Source organism: Callospermophilus lateralis, chromosome 12, assembly GCF_048772815.1.
Source record: "Callospermophilus lateralis isolate mCalLat2 chromosome 12, mCalLat2.hap1, whole genome shotgun sequence".
NCBI lineage: Eukaryota > Metazoa > Chordata > Mammalia > Rodentia > Sciuridae > Callospermophilus > Callospermophilus lateralis.
In genome coordinates, this window is record NC_135316.1 from 61,384,230 (window position 1) to 61,400,610 (window position 16,381).

General features: G+C 33.0%; 1 protein-coding gene across 1 annotated transcript in view; it reads right to left on the reverse strand.

Annotated features, from left to right (window-relative positions):
* Positions 1 to 513: 513 nt before the first annotated feature.
* Positions 514 to 16,381, reverse strand: part of Pcdh17 (protocadherin 17) — a 91,843-nt gene continuing 75,975 nt past the window's right edge. Inside the window, exon 4 of the mRNA XM_076872519.2 lies at positions 514 to 1,485. Coding sequence (XP_076728634.1) covers positions 803 to 1,485 — 683 coding nt within the window. The 3' untranslated portion in view covers positions 514 to 802. The remainder of the gene's footprint in view (positions 1,486 to 16,381) is intronic.

Genomic DNA, 16,381 nt, shown 5'->3' on the forward strand with positions numbered 1-16,381 from the left:
AGGCATTTTAAATCTTTAAATTTTCTTCTCCTTTAATGAAGTGAATTAGTCTACGTGTGTGCAGGACAAAATGGACTATATCTTTTTACATTTAACTTTTTATACGACATGAGGTGTCTTACAAATGACCCAAGTTTTTTTTTTTTTTTTCTTGTTTTTTTGTTTTTGTTTTTGACTAATGAAGTGGAATGTTCTTTGTGTTTATATGTGTGGCAGGTAACTTTATACAGAAATGTTTACCACAAATATGTATTATGTTTGGTGTAGCTTGGACTACTGCAAGGTCTTTTCGGGACTTTCAGTAGAAGCCTGTGATGACTGCTAGAAATCCACCACAGATCACAAATGATGACCCTGCTTTGTATGGGGTTTATAGGTAAACAGTTAAGTCAGCATAAATCACGGAGGACAGTCTTTAGAGTGATCAGAAATACTTCACTTCCCACACTGCATACCTTCCTAACAGATTGTCAAAAGGTAACGCCTCCTCCTCCTCCTTTTTTCTTCTCTCCATTTTCGTCTCTCTCTCTCTCTCCTCTCTCTCTTTTTCTTTTCTCTTTAAGCATCATTAATTCTGTCCTAATAGAAGTTTGGTCAAAACAAAACCATTGTTATCTCTGAAAAAGAAACAGCAGTGAAAAGAACATACTTGTGGGCACTTCAGATGTTCACTAAAAGCCTTAGAGCAGCATTGGTCTTTCTTCATCCCTGTAAGATGGGTTGTCCCCAGGAGCGATCATTCTTCAATCAACAGAAGAGACAAGAAAATGCCAATGCGTTTCTCTCTCGCTCTCTTTCTCTCTCACTTTCTCACAGCCACAGGGTCATTCCCCCGGCAGTCCTGCAAAAGCTTATCAATTTCTCTCACAACTTCCTCTGCATCCACGGACTCTCGGCCCAGATCCCTGTTGGGGTGATCAAGCTGCTCAAGAACAGCACCCATCTCGCTGGAATCCCGGCTGGCTCTGGAATGCACATCTGCGAAGACCCTTGCCATCTGATCGGAAGCCATGAAGGGAGGGTCTCTTGGTTGCTTACTGGGCGACAGATACTGACTGTCAGTGGGCAAGTACTGACTGCTTGCTTCGGCCAGGGCTCCTGGTTTTGCTTCACAACCATCGAGGGAGCCTTTTGTTGAGGTGCAAGGCTCGATGCATGCCTTGGTAGGGCTGCTAGATGCTGAGGGGACCTCCTGGAGGAGAGGGCTCAGGGCACGTTTGGCTTTTAAATAAGGTTTAACATTGGCAATGAGAATTGTGTGCTCTCGCTTGTCTTTTCCAAATGTACAAAAAGTCTTTTTCCCAGTGGGATTCACAGTTTCGTAAGTCTCAGTCTCAACATTAGCTTCAACTGTGGGTACAAAGAGATTTGTGCGGTAATCTGCGTTTTCAGCCTGATTGGCTGCAGGGAACTGTGGCATCCAACACCTGTCAGAATGACCAAGCACTCGGCATTCATCTGTGCAATTAACACACTCTTCTGGTTCTGCAAAACAAAAGAGAAGACAGCAAATCCAATCATTAGGGTTTCCTTTAAATTTCTACAGAGGCTGTGATCAGCTCTCAGTGGGCTTGCTTGACCTCTGGTCTCTTAATTAAAAAGGAAAAGAAAACAATAATTAAAACATTTCAGGATGGTTGCATAAACCTGCTGGTTGAGACAATGGGTTTATTTAAGTCTATTCTCTAGATATTAACGAATTCCCTTAGCCTGCAAAGAAGTAAAAAGTGGCCATTGGAGAATCAATCTCAGTAGAATAGAGCATCATCATAATCTAATGTCCTGGGGATATCAGTTAGTCTTTGTTCTGTATAACCTATCCTGGAAACAGAGAACTTCAAAAAGGATTATCAGGATTAATTTTTCAAATCAAATAGCAGGGAAAAAACTGGATTGCAGACTTCCATGCCAAGTACTAAGCTGCTTTTTTTTTTTTTTTTTAAAAAATGTCTTATCCCTATTTTACTTGTAATTGTTATTTTGGTGACAGTCATGAAATAAAAGGTTTTCTTTCAAAGCCTACTTTTCCTACTGAGAGTGGCAAATAGAATTTTCTATCAGAATGCATTATGAATAAGCTTGTCAAAAAGTGCACATTCCTGTTTTATTAGATATGCGTATGGATCATGTAATCGGTTTTTTGCACTTCTGTTTTTGGTGTAAGTAGGTGAAAACGGATTTATTCAACAAGTAGAGCTCAGAATAAATAACGAATCACCATTTCCTGTTTTAAATAATAATGCCTTCTGTGAGAATTTTTATTTCTCTCCTTTGCCAATAAACACATGGAGAATCTATGTAAAGCATTCTTTAATGATCCCTATTTTGAAGATGTAAAACAAAGCCATATGAAAGAAAAATCCTTCATAATGGCAACAGTTGCTTATTTTCATCGATCCCAATATTTTAAACCATAACTTTGAAGTTACATCTTTCCAGTTCTTCCTTTTCTCTGCGAATGGTTGTTTTCATTCTGTTTAATGATCCTTTTTAAATCATGGACTTTTACTTTCAGGAGAGGATATTTACAATTTACCTCCACGTGGTGGGAATAGAATTCCCTACACATTTAGGAGCACTGGGGATTGCCTTTTAATTGATGCTGAATGATCCCTACAAATTTATAGTGTCCTGTTTAAGGGGAAAAAAAGTCTATATAAAAAATATTTGAATTAGAAAACAGCAAATTTAATAGCATTATTTCCAAAGTATCAAATGAGATATGAGTTTATAGTTAAAGTTCATATATAATCCCTCATCAAACAAATAAACAAAAAAAATCACAAACTCACAACTTGTTTTATCTCAGTTTTAACAATAAAATAATTTTCCTATGAGAGTACATTTTTTTAGAATCCAAATGGTGTTTTGACAGAACAAAAATATGGAAGTATTTTATAACATGTACAGTCTTGGTGAAATGCTAAAGAATCTTATTGAGGTAGCTATGTCTATTTTATTTTTGTCACTTAAAAATGATTTCCTAGAGGAGAATAGAATATTTGCTATTATGTAATGCAGACAAGAAGTCTGAAAGTAGTCTCACACCAAGGTCCACACCTATCCACTCACACATGCTACCCATGGCTGGGAAGGCTCTTTGACAGGCTTGAACAGCTTGAGCATAAACTAGACACACAGTATATTCTGGGAAGTTTTCTTATGTATTTAAATTAGAGCTAAGATTAAAAAAAAAACAAATAAATGTCAGAAAAGTTCAATATCAGCTGTTTTCTTTACCTATACTGAATGGGAATCATATATCACTCTATATCGGTCAGTAAATGTTAGAAACTAGAATATCATTTCATTTAACCAATTCTATCCTTCAAAAACATAATAGAAAACTTTATAATCTATTTTTGTCCATACTTTTGTATCTTTTAGAGCCATGCTTTCTTTTTCCTTAAATTCATTTAAAACCAAAACATTGTCTTTGAAATATGCCAACACATTTTTTATATTCCAATATTGACTGGTCTTCCATTTCAGCTCTTTGGATAGCCAGTGCTGAATGAATTCAATAAGATTTTAAGAAGAGGGAGAAAGACATAGACTAATGCAGCCATAAGAAACTGTAAATCGACCTTGAATTTGAAACCACCAACATAAAATGATTGTTTGCACTTCACTGCTGAAAATCCGCAGCTTTTTACTTGACTCTTTTATGTCACATCCAGGGGAGCAAATTTTGAGTATTGATTATGATACATTACAAGCTGTTCACCTTGTGATTAGACTGTAATTTTGATGCCAGCAGTTCACAGACAGTGAAGAAAATCGAATGGATACTTTGTACAAATGGCAGAGACTATGAGCACAAAGTGAACCATAACTGCCAAGGGTCAAGTTAGAGTTTATGAGAGAGTGAAATCATTTCTGAGAAAACATAAATAAATAGATAAATAAATAGGTACCCAAAGGAATACAGGTAATCTATAATGAATAACAAGCTAGACACAAAAATATTAGATACAATGAAAAAAGAAAGTGAGAAAATAGGGAAGAAATAACACAAAGAGAAAGTAAGGGGGAAGAAGAAAGAGTAAAGGAGAAAAGAAAGGAGCGATGGAGGATGGAAGAGAGAGAAGAAAGAAAGGGAGGAGAAAGGGTGGAGAAGAGATGAAGGGGACACAGAAGAGGGAGGGCTTCCAAATAAGCAGGCATTTAAGACAAGGTGAGTTATACCAGTAAGATTTCTGTCATGTGTACCTTCTGTTATCTATTTTTAAATCCCTTTAAAGAAGCCAAATGTGTATAATACAGAATAATAATGTGGAGTACTTTTTAAGCCCTGTGGCTCTAAAGGTAGATAATCAAATTATTCTCCGTACTTTGGAAGGAATGAATCCCAGAACAGATACATGGAATTATCAACTACCCAAATGAAAAAGGAAGCAAATCATCTAGTTAGCTACTATTTACATGGGTTTGATATTTGTATCAGAAAACAAATTCACTGAATAAAAGAAAAATAAATAAATAAAACAAAAATAATTCACCCAATAGTCACATTTTTCTTCTGGTCCAATCTAGACTATTAAGAAATCATTTACCTTTACCTTCATCCATTCCTAAATACAACATGGACACCTTTTCGGAGAATGTGCCCCTTGCCAAGAAAGAGAGCATAATACCAGTGTCATGCAGATGAGAAAACTGAGAGCTCCACATGGCAAAACAACTTTTAAGTCCAGCAGCTGGAACTCTGGGCAGTTCTGCCTGGGGAAACTTCAAAGTGTTTAATCTGGTAAAGGTAAGATTCCCTGAAGGACCATGTGACAATCAAATCACTTTAAACACTTGTTCAGTATTAAGAATCATTTTCTATACTCCTGTCACCACATCTATTACACTTGCTCTGAGAGGGAATTATTGAAATGCAGTAACTTTAGTTGGTTCAATTTTGCACCTTAATTTATACGATATTGTTGCAAAAGATATCAAGTGACTCAACTAACTATTGAATGACTGTAGTTGTTGCTTTTCAGCTGAATCATAAATCCCACACACAATATGAACAAACATGTTTACATCTTCATTTCTATGTATTTGATAAACTTCAACTTTCTCCAGGACATAATCCAAAAATATTTTTTTTTAAATTTAAATTGTAAAATTCATAATCATTGTATTTTTGAATATTAAGATTTGGGAATTGCCACAAGCAAATCACAAGAACATTCTAATGTGATGGACATCATTATCCAAAGTTCATATTTTAACACCATGAATTGGTGTTAAAATACTTTATATACAAACAGAGATATGAAGAATTTTGTTCTATATGTGTAATAAGAATTGTGATGCATCCCACTGTCATGTATTTTAAAAATAAAAGCAATTTAAAAAATAAAATATACTCAATATAAATAACATTAATAAAAAATATGAAATATTTTTTAAAATCACAATAACATTCTAAATTCATAATGTAAGGGAACACAAATGAGATATTCCATTTTTAATCAAATAATATTTTATATATTTAGTTATATATTAATGAAATTATTATATGTAAATGCACACATGTAAATTAATCTTTTGAATTAAAACATTCAAAAATGTCATTTTAATTTTCCCTTTACCTCTTCTATCATGAGGGTGAAGTCTATGATCAGGTAAACAACTTACCTACCTCTAAAATCAGAATTTTATACAATGAAAACACCAAATAATTAACCCTTTCATTATTAGAGTTCAGCAGTCCTCTACAAAGGTTACTAACTTTCACATTGTGATTTTAATTTTGCAATGTCACTGTCTCACTAGAAGCACATAGCCATTTCAATGATGGCTCAAAAGTAGCAACAATTAACATACATAATTAAAATTAGAAGTTAGAACTCTTATTTAAATGAGCAAGAATTAACAGAGATCCAATTGGCCCCTGTATGGCCTAAGTATTTTGGAAAACTCAGGGGGAAAACTGCATGTGCTATGATTCTATGGTGTACATTACAAAGGAAACATGTCCAGAAACCAGCCAAAACATTTCTCACTTCAGAGCAAACCAACCTCTTTATTCTTTTTCTGTCTTGCTTTCAGGCAGGAATACATCTCAAATCAGAAGTCTAAACTTATTTGCCCAGTCTTCAAAGTACTATACAACACCCCCAAGGAGAACTAGCTGGCAACTAATTTGTTACCACTTAGGGAAATGTTAGAAAACGTAAAAGTATTGCCTTCCCTTAGTTGTAAATTTACCGGCTGCCTCAGACATCACACATATGTACATCTGAAAATACACATATAATTTTCAGCATGAGAGTCTCTCTCACTCATGCATCTAGTATCTGCCTGTGATTTACTTAAATAGATGTCTATGCCACAGAAGTTTGGAAATTGGAATTCATAAATCAAGGCATCAGTGAGGAAGTTCTAAAGTGCTGTGGCCATGGGAGATGGATATTTAAGAGGGAGTTTTCTGTGCTTTATAAGACTGTCAACAAAATGGTTTTATTTCTGTTTTGTAAACAGCTTTAAATAGGAATAGTGCTCTTCTGTTACTGTGGTACTTGGTACTGTTTCTAACAGCTTCTTAAAATTAGAGTTGTTTCCAGACAACTCTATAAATGGAAATCCATTTTTTATTTGTTCTCATTTTTCTTTTTTCTAATTTACCTTCTTTCACTAATGTAAGCTTTCTTAACACCTAATTAGCTGTTTGGAAAAGCAAAACAGGCACCCATCTCTATTTATGGCTGACAAAAGAATTCTGTATATTAATTCTACAGAATTTAAGCCAAGTGCCAATCACAAATTCCCCATCTTTCTGGAAACCATGACAAGCCAAGATCTTAGACTGGCAGTACATGAGTAGTTTTCTACTGAAAGGTTTTAATGTTGTAACAAAAGTTTGTTTTAATTCTCTTTATCTTTATTTGACACACACACACACACACACACACACAATATCTCTCATATATCTGTGCACATACTTCTCTATAAGCATCACAGATTACAATTTATCCAAATATATTCTAACATGTCAGAGAACTATCAATGCTAAAATAAAAATCTTGTCAGAATACAGTCCAACAAACCTTATAAAGTAGGTTTCCTTTTCACTAAGTTGGCATAATTTGCAACATCCTGTGAACTGACATTTCTCTAACATAAACAGTTCTTTCTTTTTTTGACTACATTGATTATTATTTGCTTGCTTCTCTTGACCAGCCAATAAAATCATTTTGTTTCGATGATGATGATAAAGTAAAGTTATTCGATATAAGTGATACTGAACAATTTACAGTCATAAAATTATTTCCTCTTATGACTTCTATGTCCCATTTACTTGTATATTAGTTTAAAATAAACTGTCTGGTTTCACTTATGCCTACAAGAAGAGTAAAAATTTCACTTTCAATATTATTTCTAAAGACAAAGCAGCAAACTTATTTCAAAACTATTTTTCCTATGTAAATAAAAACATATTCTATTATTGCAATTTTATTATCTGCAGGTTTTTATATCCTTGCAAGTATTAATGTGACTAACTGGCTTTATTTTAGCATTACTTTGAATAAGCTTGGTTGATATCCTATGCAGGGAAGAACAAGGATGGGTTAAAAAAAAAAGGGACATGGGAGAATTAATCATTACTTAAATAAATGATCCTCTTTTGCATTGTATTTCTCATGCTTCTCTCTTATGCACAAAGATCTATGCTGTTTTACTAATCAAGTGTCATTACTGATACACAGATACACAGGTGTGAGGCATCTTTTTGCTTCTTTTATTATTTAATGCAATGGGGAAAATGCATCTAGTTACAATATGCTCATTGCACAAGGATGCCTGTTCACACAGGAGCAGCATCTTAAAAAACATCATGTATAAAACACCAGGAATTTAATTATTTCAAAGTAATCACCCACAAGGAATAAGAATTTAGATGTATAGTTCACATAATAAAAATACTACAAAAGAAACAAACGTATTTTTAGGTAGGTTCACTGCCAAGCTTGGCTCACAGATTTTACTTCAGTTGTGAAATGCCATTCTATCTACTTTTGATAGGCAGAGAGCACATTTTGAAGGGGAAGTTATTATAATGCCATCAAATAGTCAAACCGTGGCAGCTCTGAAGTACCAATCCTCTAGCATGCACCTGCGTCGCACAATGCTTCCGAATGTATTGCCATGGCTGTATTCAGACACCAGAAACCACTGGCCTATATCATATTCAAGAGAATCCAATTGCAGCTGGGTATCTGAAGCTGCTTGGAGCATTTGCACTTCCTATTGCTTGCACCTGCACACCTTCAGGGATGCTTATAAGTGTTTGTGACTTTTCGGACATAGCAAAATATCTACCAGAGTGACCTTTGGGGGCACATATTGATAACATCTACATAGTGCTCAGAGATGAAGAAAACTTAACACAAGTTACAATGAAATTTATGTTATGGAACAAATGCAAAAACAGTCTAAGGAAATTTGATGTGGAAGCACTAGATATATAAGACAATGAGAATCTCAGCCATGCATTGGAAATTTATGACACAAATATAATTGTGTCCCATGGCACACTACTCTGAGATTAACATTTAAAATTTAGTTACCCCAATCCTATCCTGTAAGCACAGTTATTACCCCGGGCAGCAGCAGATGCTTGGAAGGAAAGGCACAGCTAAATGGGGCCATCTCTTTCCTAACAGGTACCCTGAGGAGAACTAGCTCTGAAGTTCAGTGCTATACAAATGGAAGAAGGTTTGTATTTTCTCTGAGAAGTTTCTGATACCTCTCAAAGAAAACAATAAAATGCAAATGTCCCAATAGATTAAGACTCTTTGGGTGCATTAGATATGTATAGCTCAGCAGTTACTTTGAAGTAGTGTACTCAATAATTCATAAGGTAAAAATGCATTAAACATCTATTTTGTGCCTAGGTGCTAGAAGTTTCAACAGGGACATTCTTGAATAGGTTGTTCAGAAAAAGTGTTGCATCAGGTAGAAGTTTATGGTAAGTGAACCTAAATCTATCCACTTTCACATTCTCAAGTATGTATAACTATAGCTCTTCACCAAGGAGTTTAAACTTTGAGTGTAAACTAGAAACTGGATTTGAAACCAACATAGGGAAAATACTTCATAAACAACTACCTTTTTAACTATCTTGTAAGAATGCCATACAACAAATATCCAGAGACAAATGTAGATTGCAATATTGTGAAAGGCTTTGTACAGGAGATGATGCTTGATCTGTGATTCAAGGATTATCAGTTTCAACAGGGAGTGAAGAGTAGGTAGAGGGTGTTTCAGATAAGGGCACTGATAAGAGAAGCAATCCTTACACATTTCACAAGGCAGTAAGATATCAAAGAATTTATGCTGCGATAATTAAAAAATTAAATAACAATACAGGTGAAATTAGCTAGGATCTGAAAGAAGAAATGCTCTAAATGAAAGACCAAATTTAATGAGGCAAGGCAATGAACACTATTATAGATATTGGCTTAGCTGATCACGTGTTTCAGAATTTTCTTGAATTATTGAATGTTTAACTGAGAAAATACTAGACAACATTTATGAACCTGCAGAACTTGGATGAACTAAAGAGTAAGTAATATTCAAATCAGCATTATTCCTAGAAACAGATATCTAGAGTTTTGATATCTGTAACGGATAAAATAGAAATTGGCATGATTCACTGACCTCAAAACAATTCCTTAAATAATCATTACAGTCCCAAATCTTGCCTTTTCAGCTTGGACTTTATTGTACTTCTCCAAAACTAAGGAAAATATTCATGCTTTTTGATTCAGCTGATATTTTATATTACCAATATGAATCCTGCACTTTATAACTTTACCTTAGAAAAGTATTTTATTCCTACATCTACATTATTTCTCTTTGCTCCCTAATTTGCTGTTTATTATTATCAACTACAATGATCACATGCGATCACATACCTAAAAAATTAAAGGATTATTTTAGAAAACTAGAAGGGTTAAGAAGAAAAGAGATATTTTAGATATTTAGGAGAGAAATAACAAATACTCAACTAAGCAAAGGGATGACAACAAATAAATTAGAATTTTTAATCTTAGCAATATTTCAAATTAGGTAGTCTATATCAATAAGAATAACTAATGAAATGAAATTACTGATATTTTCTTTAAAGTAAATATTTCTATTTTGGATGAAGAAAATGTTATAATTTTCCAGGTAAATTATGTATTCTAACTCTCTTGAGTTTTAAATCAGTTTTTTCCTCATTGAGCCCCTTATGCCCTGAGGGTATACTCTTTGGGGCACCATTCCCTGAATGCATAGAACATGCTTGATAAACATTTCTGAATCTAAACACAATGCTGTAACTGATATAAAGGATAATTCAATTTAAAAGATATCAAATATTATGAGTAATCAAAAATAGGAACAAAGAGGAGGCTGGGGATATAGGTCAGTTGGTAGAGTGCTTGCCTCGCATGCATAAGGCCCTGGACTCAATTCCCAGCACCACCAAAAAAAAAAAAAGTAGGAACAACCATTTCTTATTGATTACTCATTGTCAAATTGCTCATTTGTGAATCTATAAACTCAGTTTTTATAATGATGACAGGACCTAAAAGAAGTTATGCATACCTCTCTACTGCTCTGACATATACATTGTTTAAAGTAACATTATATTTGTCTCTTAAATACCATGGTTATATAAAAATTCAAAACTCTTCATGTATTATTGATGTGCCATTTTATAACATGGTATAAATAAATACTGCCTGATATACAGTCCTCTCAAACTTGGAGGTCAGCTTATTTTCCCTTCACAAATTTTTTTAAAACCAGGGACACTGTTATTGAAATCAAAACCTCTATGTAAATATTCACCTCTTTATAACTTTAAATTATGGAAAGCACTGAGTATCCTGACGATCTACACACTTCAGCACAAATAGGTTTCTTTATTCTCTCTTAGGTTTCTCCTTTTGTCCTTTTTTTCCTTCTACAGCCTGTTGTAAAAGGAGCCAGCTTCTCTGTTTAGTTTTACATTAGTCGCCTTTGTATCTTTTATTCGAAAGCTATCATCAACATATAAATTAATTCATAAGTCTTTGTAATTTTAGAGTCTTGAAAGAGTTAATGCAGCTTCCAAAAGAACCTGATTTATATGCAGTGTGAAACCTATGCTCTGTCATGAAATAGTTAGTAAAAGCTGTTTAGTTTACAAGGACAAATATAAAATTCTAGCAACTTAAATAATTCTGTGAATTTCAAACCTTAGACTATGCAAATATGCTACCACTCTTTATCTTTAGAGAGGATGTTTTCCTTATGCTTTTATTGCCTCTGTAAGCTAACCCCATCTCTGATAATGACACCATTTTTGATGACATGGATGAATACATCTAAGACTCAAATCATCCTCCTAGCAGAGTGGTAATCCTGTAAGGAAGGTCAATAAAAACTTGCCTATTAAGCCAAACCCTTGTAAGAAACAAGCAAGATAGCCTTATTAATGTTTTTTTTTTTTTTTTCCATGCCTGCTAACTGATTGCTTTGGGGAGGTATATCTGTTTACCAATTTAAATCCTATTGTTCATCTTGTTTCTAGCACTTCTTTGCTTTCAGGTTCTAGAAACAAGCAAACAGAATTGATGCCATTTTTAGCATTCTCTGAAAACAGTTAATTCAGAGACAGATAATCCTCTTCTGCTTATTATTTTGTAATCAACTTCTGTCAGTAGAATGTGGAAGTTCCAAAAGATGGATTTTTAAGAAAAAAAATTAGTATTTTAATATTCTCAGTGACATCTTAGGTCCCCAAAGCTACTAAACTCAATGAAAGCAACTCTAGAGGTATAGCTGAAGTTTAAATTATTACCTTAAATTAGATAGACATGACACCAAATGAACAAATAGGTGCCCTGTTCAGATTAGCAATCAAAATATACTATTTTTTAAAGAAGAGAGTAATACAAATAATTCTTAAGATCAAAGCAAAGGGAAATATACATAAATTATACTTCTCAATAAATGATTGTTGTAAAAATATTCTTACATTGCACAAGTTTAAAAATAAACTAAAGCTAAATGTTTTTCATGTACATGTACATAAAAGTATGTCTGTATGCACACAATAACACATGATAATAAGCATGTATTTTTACTATTTTAATTCCTATGAAATAAAATACTTCTGAGAGAACCAAGGAGATTTACATAGTCCAAAGGCTACTAAAGAATTAAATAGAGAAAGTCTGAACCTTAACAATTCAGCCTTCATCTAACCAAGACAAAAAACCCTACTATCAAATTGCTGATACCAGCTGAAGATAATTGACATTTTACATAAAGGCTGTTCTTGGAATTACTTCACTAAAATTATTCTGTTCTTGATACCTGTAAGTGTGCAGTAAGCTTATTGGAAGCTGATGTTTTTATCCTGTATGATTGGGTCATCCCAAGAATGAAAATTTAAGTAAAATCAATGCATTCAATATCCATGTTCTAGAGTAAATACAGAAATGTTTCTTGTAATGGATTTTACTGGCAGTGACAAGCCATTTTTCTAGTAATGGATTTAATATTTTGTAATCATTAAAACATACTGAAGCAATAAGAAATTGGAAAAGCAGTCAGGAAACTCACATACTAAAAGAAATGAGACATGTTCCTCTGGATTATCATTCTGTATATTCAAACCAAGGGTCAAAAAAGTGATTGGAGAAGGCTCACAGGTATGTCAGAGATAATAAAAATGTGTTGTTAAGGCACATGAAAGTGATTCCATATGTAATGCATTGTTAAATGTATATATATGTGTATATATATGTATGTATACATATACGCATATATATCAGAAAGTGGTATATTATTTTATTTTTATTTATTTTTAAACAGGAATGAACTTGCTAAAAGGAACAGAAAAAGAGGACACACTCAAGGGAGAGAGTGGGTCCTCTCAGAGATGATAGGGACCTATAGATGTATTTTAAATAGTCCCTTATAATGAAAATTATGTTCTATGATTTTTTGATGATGGACCATATCCATACAAAGAATAGATGACAAAACTGAAATACATTCCCTGGGAATAATAGTAATAGGGAAACAAATATAAATATATGAGCACTTATTTATTATCAGTCTTGTAATCCAAATTTTATCAAAAAAATAATTTTCTATTGATATAGCAGGGACAGTTAAGATTTTTGTTAATTCAAGAATGCTAATATTTGAGGTTTTCCCTTTTAAAAAAATATATATGCTCAATCTTAAAAATAAGTGATATATTGTTATTGACAAAGTTATTTATTTTATAATTTCCACAGTCATTATGGAAAAAACGATGGGATATGAACTGCTAAATTTGGTATTCAAAGCCCTCTGCAATCTGGCACAAATAAATTCTTTAGGAACAGAAAACAAATAAAACCATTTCTATCAAGTAATTTCTTTGAAAATGTTTAGGAAAATGGCAACAATCTTGTAATTAAATCTTGAAATTCCTTTAGAAATATAATTACCTACATCAATTGGAGAATGTGGAAACCTACTGGACACATAGTTGGAATCACCAATTTTCTGCGCAAAGGAGAGAACAACTTGAATCTAAGGGTCACTCTAATCTTAAACTTGTAGGTGACTCAATTTATAGCTTCAGATGAGTTTATTCCTTGATTTAAAATTACCCAATATCAAGATCCAGGTCCAACTAGAAATAGAATACAATATGACTATTTGATTTGTCTAGTTTCTAGTAATATATTTAATGTTCATTCCCTGAATTAATAAAATAGTTATGATCACAAAAGAAAAATATCTAATTATCTATAGTAGAGTAATATTGCAAATAGAAAAGTTATTAGTTCAGCAGTATTTGAGTTTCTGTCTTGGTCTTTTTCTTATTAAGTATATTTGCTTATTAAAAACACATATATCTGTATATACTTTTACATAAAATTCCAAAAAGAAATGAATTGGTAGCTTAAGCATTTATTTTAAAGTATACATTTTAACATATATAGTCCAGTGATCAACTTATTATGCATAAAATTCAAGGGTTGTACAGTTGTCCCTTGGCATCCTGGGGAATTGGGTCCAGGATCCCTGCAGACACCAAAACTTGTGAATGTTTACTTCATTATATTAAATGAGGTAGTATTTGCATAAAATCTCTGTATATCTTCCTTTATACTTTAAGTTATCTCTATATTACTTATAATAACTAATATAATAAAGGGGTATGTAAAAAGCTGTACTGTTTTGGTAATAATAACAAGAAAAGTTTGCAAATGTTCAGTACAGACACAATGTTTTTCAGAATATTTTTGATCTGAGGTTGGTTGAATCCATGGATAAAGAACCCAAGGATAGAGAGGGCCAACTGTATCTATATTAAGCATTTGTTTGCGAGATAATTGTGACTAAAACAAAAAAAATGCTATTCTGACTATTTTATAACATAAACAGATATATTTTACATAATAATTCTATTATAAAAATAAAGAATATATATGCAAGATAGTTACATTCAATAAACCTCAGTAATTCTGATTTAATTGAAGGGTTTTATTATAGTGCATTTGTTAGTAGAAAATACTTTCAGGTTTCACTATCTTGCTTATATGATACTTTAACTGAGAAAATAAATGTTTCAATATGACAAGATCATTTAAAATGGCATATAATTATCACCAAAGAAATGCAACTAAAATAAAGCATGCATGTATTTATGCACTCCCCTTTTAAGCACATGATGAATTAAAAAATCCTATTCCAGATGGAAATGAACAGAAGGGGTCTTGCCTAAAGGCCAAAATTTCCTATAATTTTTTAGTGGATATAAAAATCCACTTACTCCACTTAAGTATAACTCTTCTTTTCCTGGTGCTCAATTAGCTCATTCATGTTTTAACGTGGTAAGTGGCCATGGTTAAGCACAGGTGTGCCCATGCATGTATGTACATGAACCTGTGAGCATGCATGTACACATGAGCAGAAAGTAGGTATCAGAACAAGACAGAGACACATTTAGGAGCACATGGAATTATGTACAGAAATTTGCATTCCAGAAGCTAAAATTATTTATTGGTATACATATTACTCTTGAATTTAATTTTCACAGAATTGAAAAACTCTTCGTCCCAACTGATTAAAATTTAATTAACATGAAATCATTGCGATTTAAGTATAAGAAGAAAGGTTTTATGTAGATCATGGGGGAGGGTGTGCACACAAGTTTTCACAGTTTTACATCACTACCCAAAATTCAGAGACACGTATAACTTTCCACACTGTAATGTTTTCTATTTAAGGCCTTTGCTTGTACTTTCTCTCCAATTTCCATTCATTTCCATACAGGAAATAAGGCAACCTCTTTGCTTTTTATGGCATAAAGTAAAGCAACACAAATAAAACTAACAGGGATTCTTAGACTGCTGTAATACACATGTCTATTTTTCAAGTACAGCAACATCCTGATATAAGCATTTTCTCTCATGGCTTGACTTTCCCTCATGCAGGGATTAAACTGGAACGTAATCAGATCTCTGGAATGCATTCAAATGATTCAGAGACTTAGACTATATAAATCCCTACAAAGAAAAATATAATATGGTGAGCTGAAATTTCACCTGAGATACAGAAATTCCTTCCTGCTCTTCACTTAATTCATTCAGTTATGCCCAATGTTAATGTGCTTTCTGAAATTATCTAAATCACATCCAGAGCATACCTAGAGATTAGAATATATTGGCAAAATTTATGGAGTTCAGAGGGTTTTATTATTGAGTTTCACCAGCTATTGTAATTTATATGAATTTGGTTCTATCCTGCCTTTAGCAATGTATATTAAGGTAAGTTGTAAAGATTTTTAAAAGTAATGTATAAAGTAGTTTTTAGTATATTTCCATAAAATAAAAGTTATCTAACATAACATATAATTGTCCATCCAAAAGGAGAGGAGAATTTTGGCACCCAGTTTCTCAGGTAAAATGCAATTCTTCAGGCTGTGACAGCAAAGCAGTTTGTTCTGTACCCATAATTTACAACAAAGGAAAGTATTCAGCCCCTCATTCCTGAATCAGCCCACTCTCTATTCCATCCATTTCTTTCCTTAGCATTTCCTATACTACTTTCAGTGTGAAATTAATATCATTGGTAGACTTTTTTACATGAAATTATTAAGAATAGGACTGTTTAAATTTGCTTAAGAAAATAAATATGAAACACCCTAATTTAAATCAGTATTTAGATTCTTTTTCAACCCTTAACATTTCATAGTTTGTCCTGAAGTACTGATAGCACCAATACAGATGTAACAGAGTCAATGGGTTAATATTTTTTCCTTTAAGAAATAAAGTCTACAAGTTCTGCATGGCAAATGCATAGTCTTATGAATGCCACAATCTAACAAGTCAAATTCGGA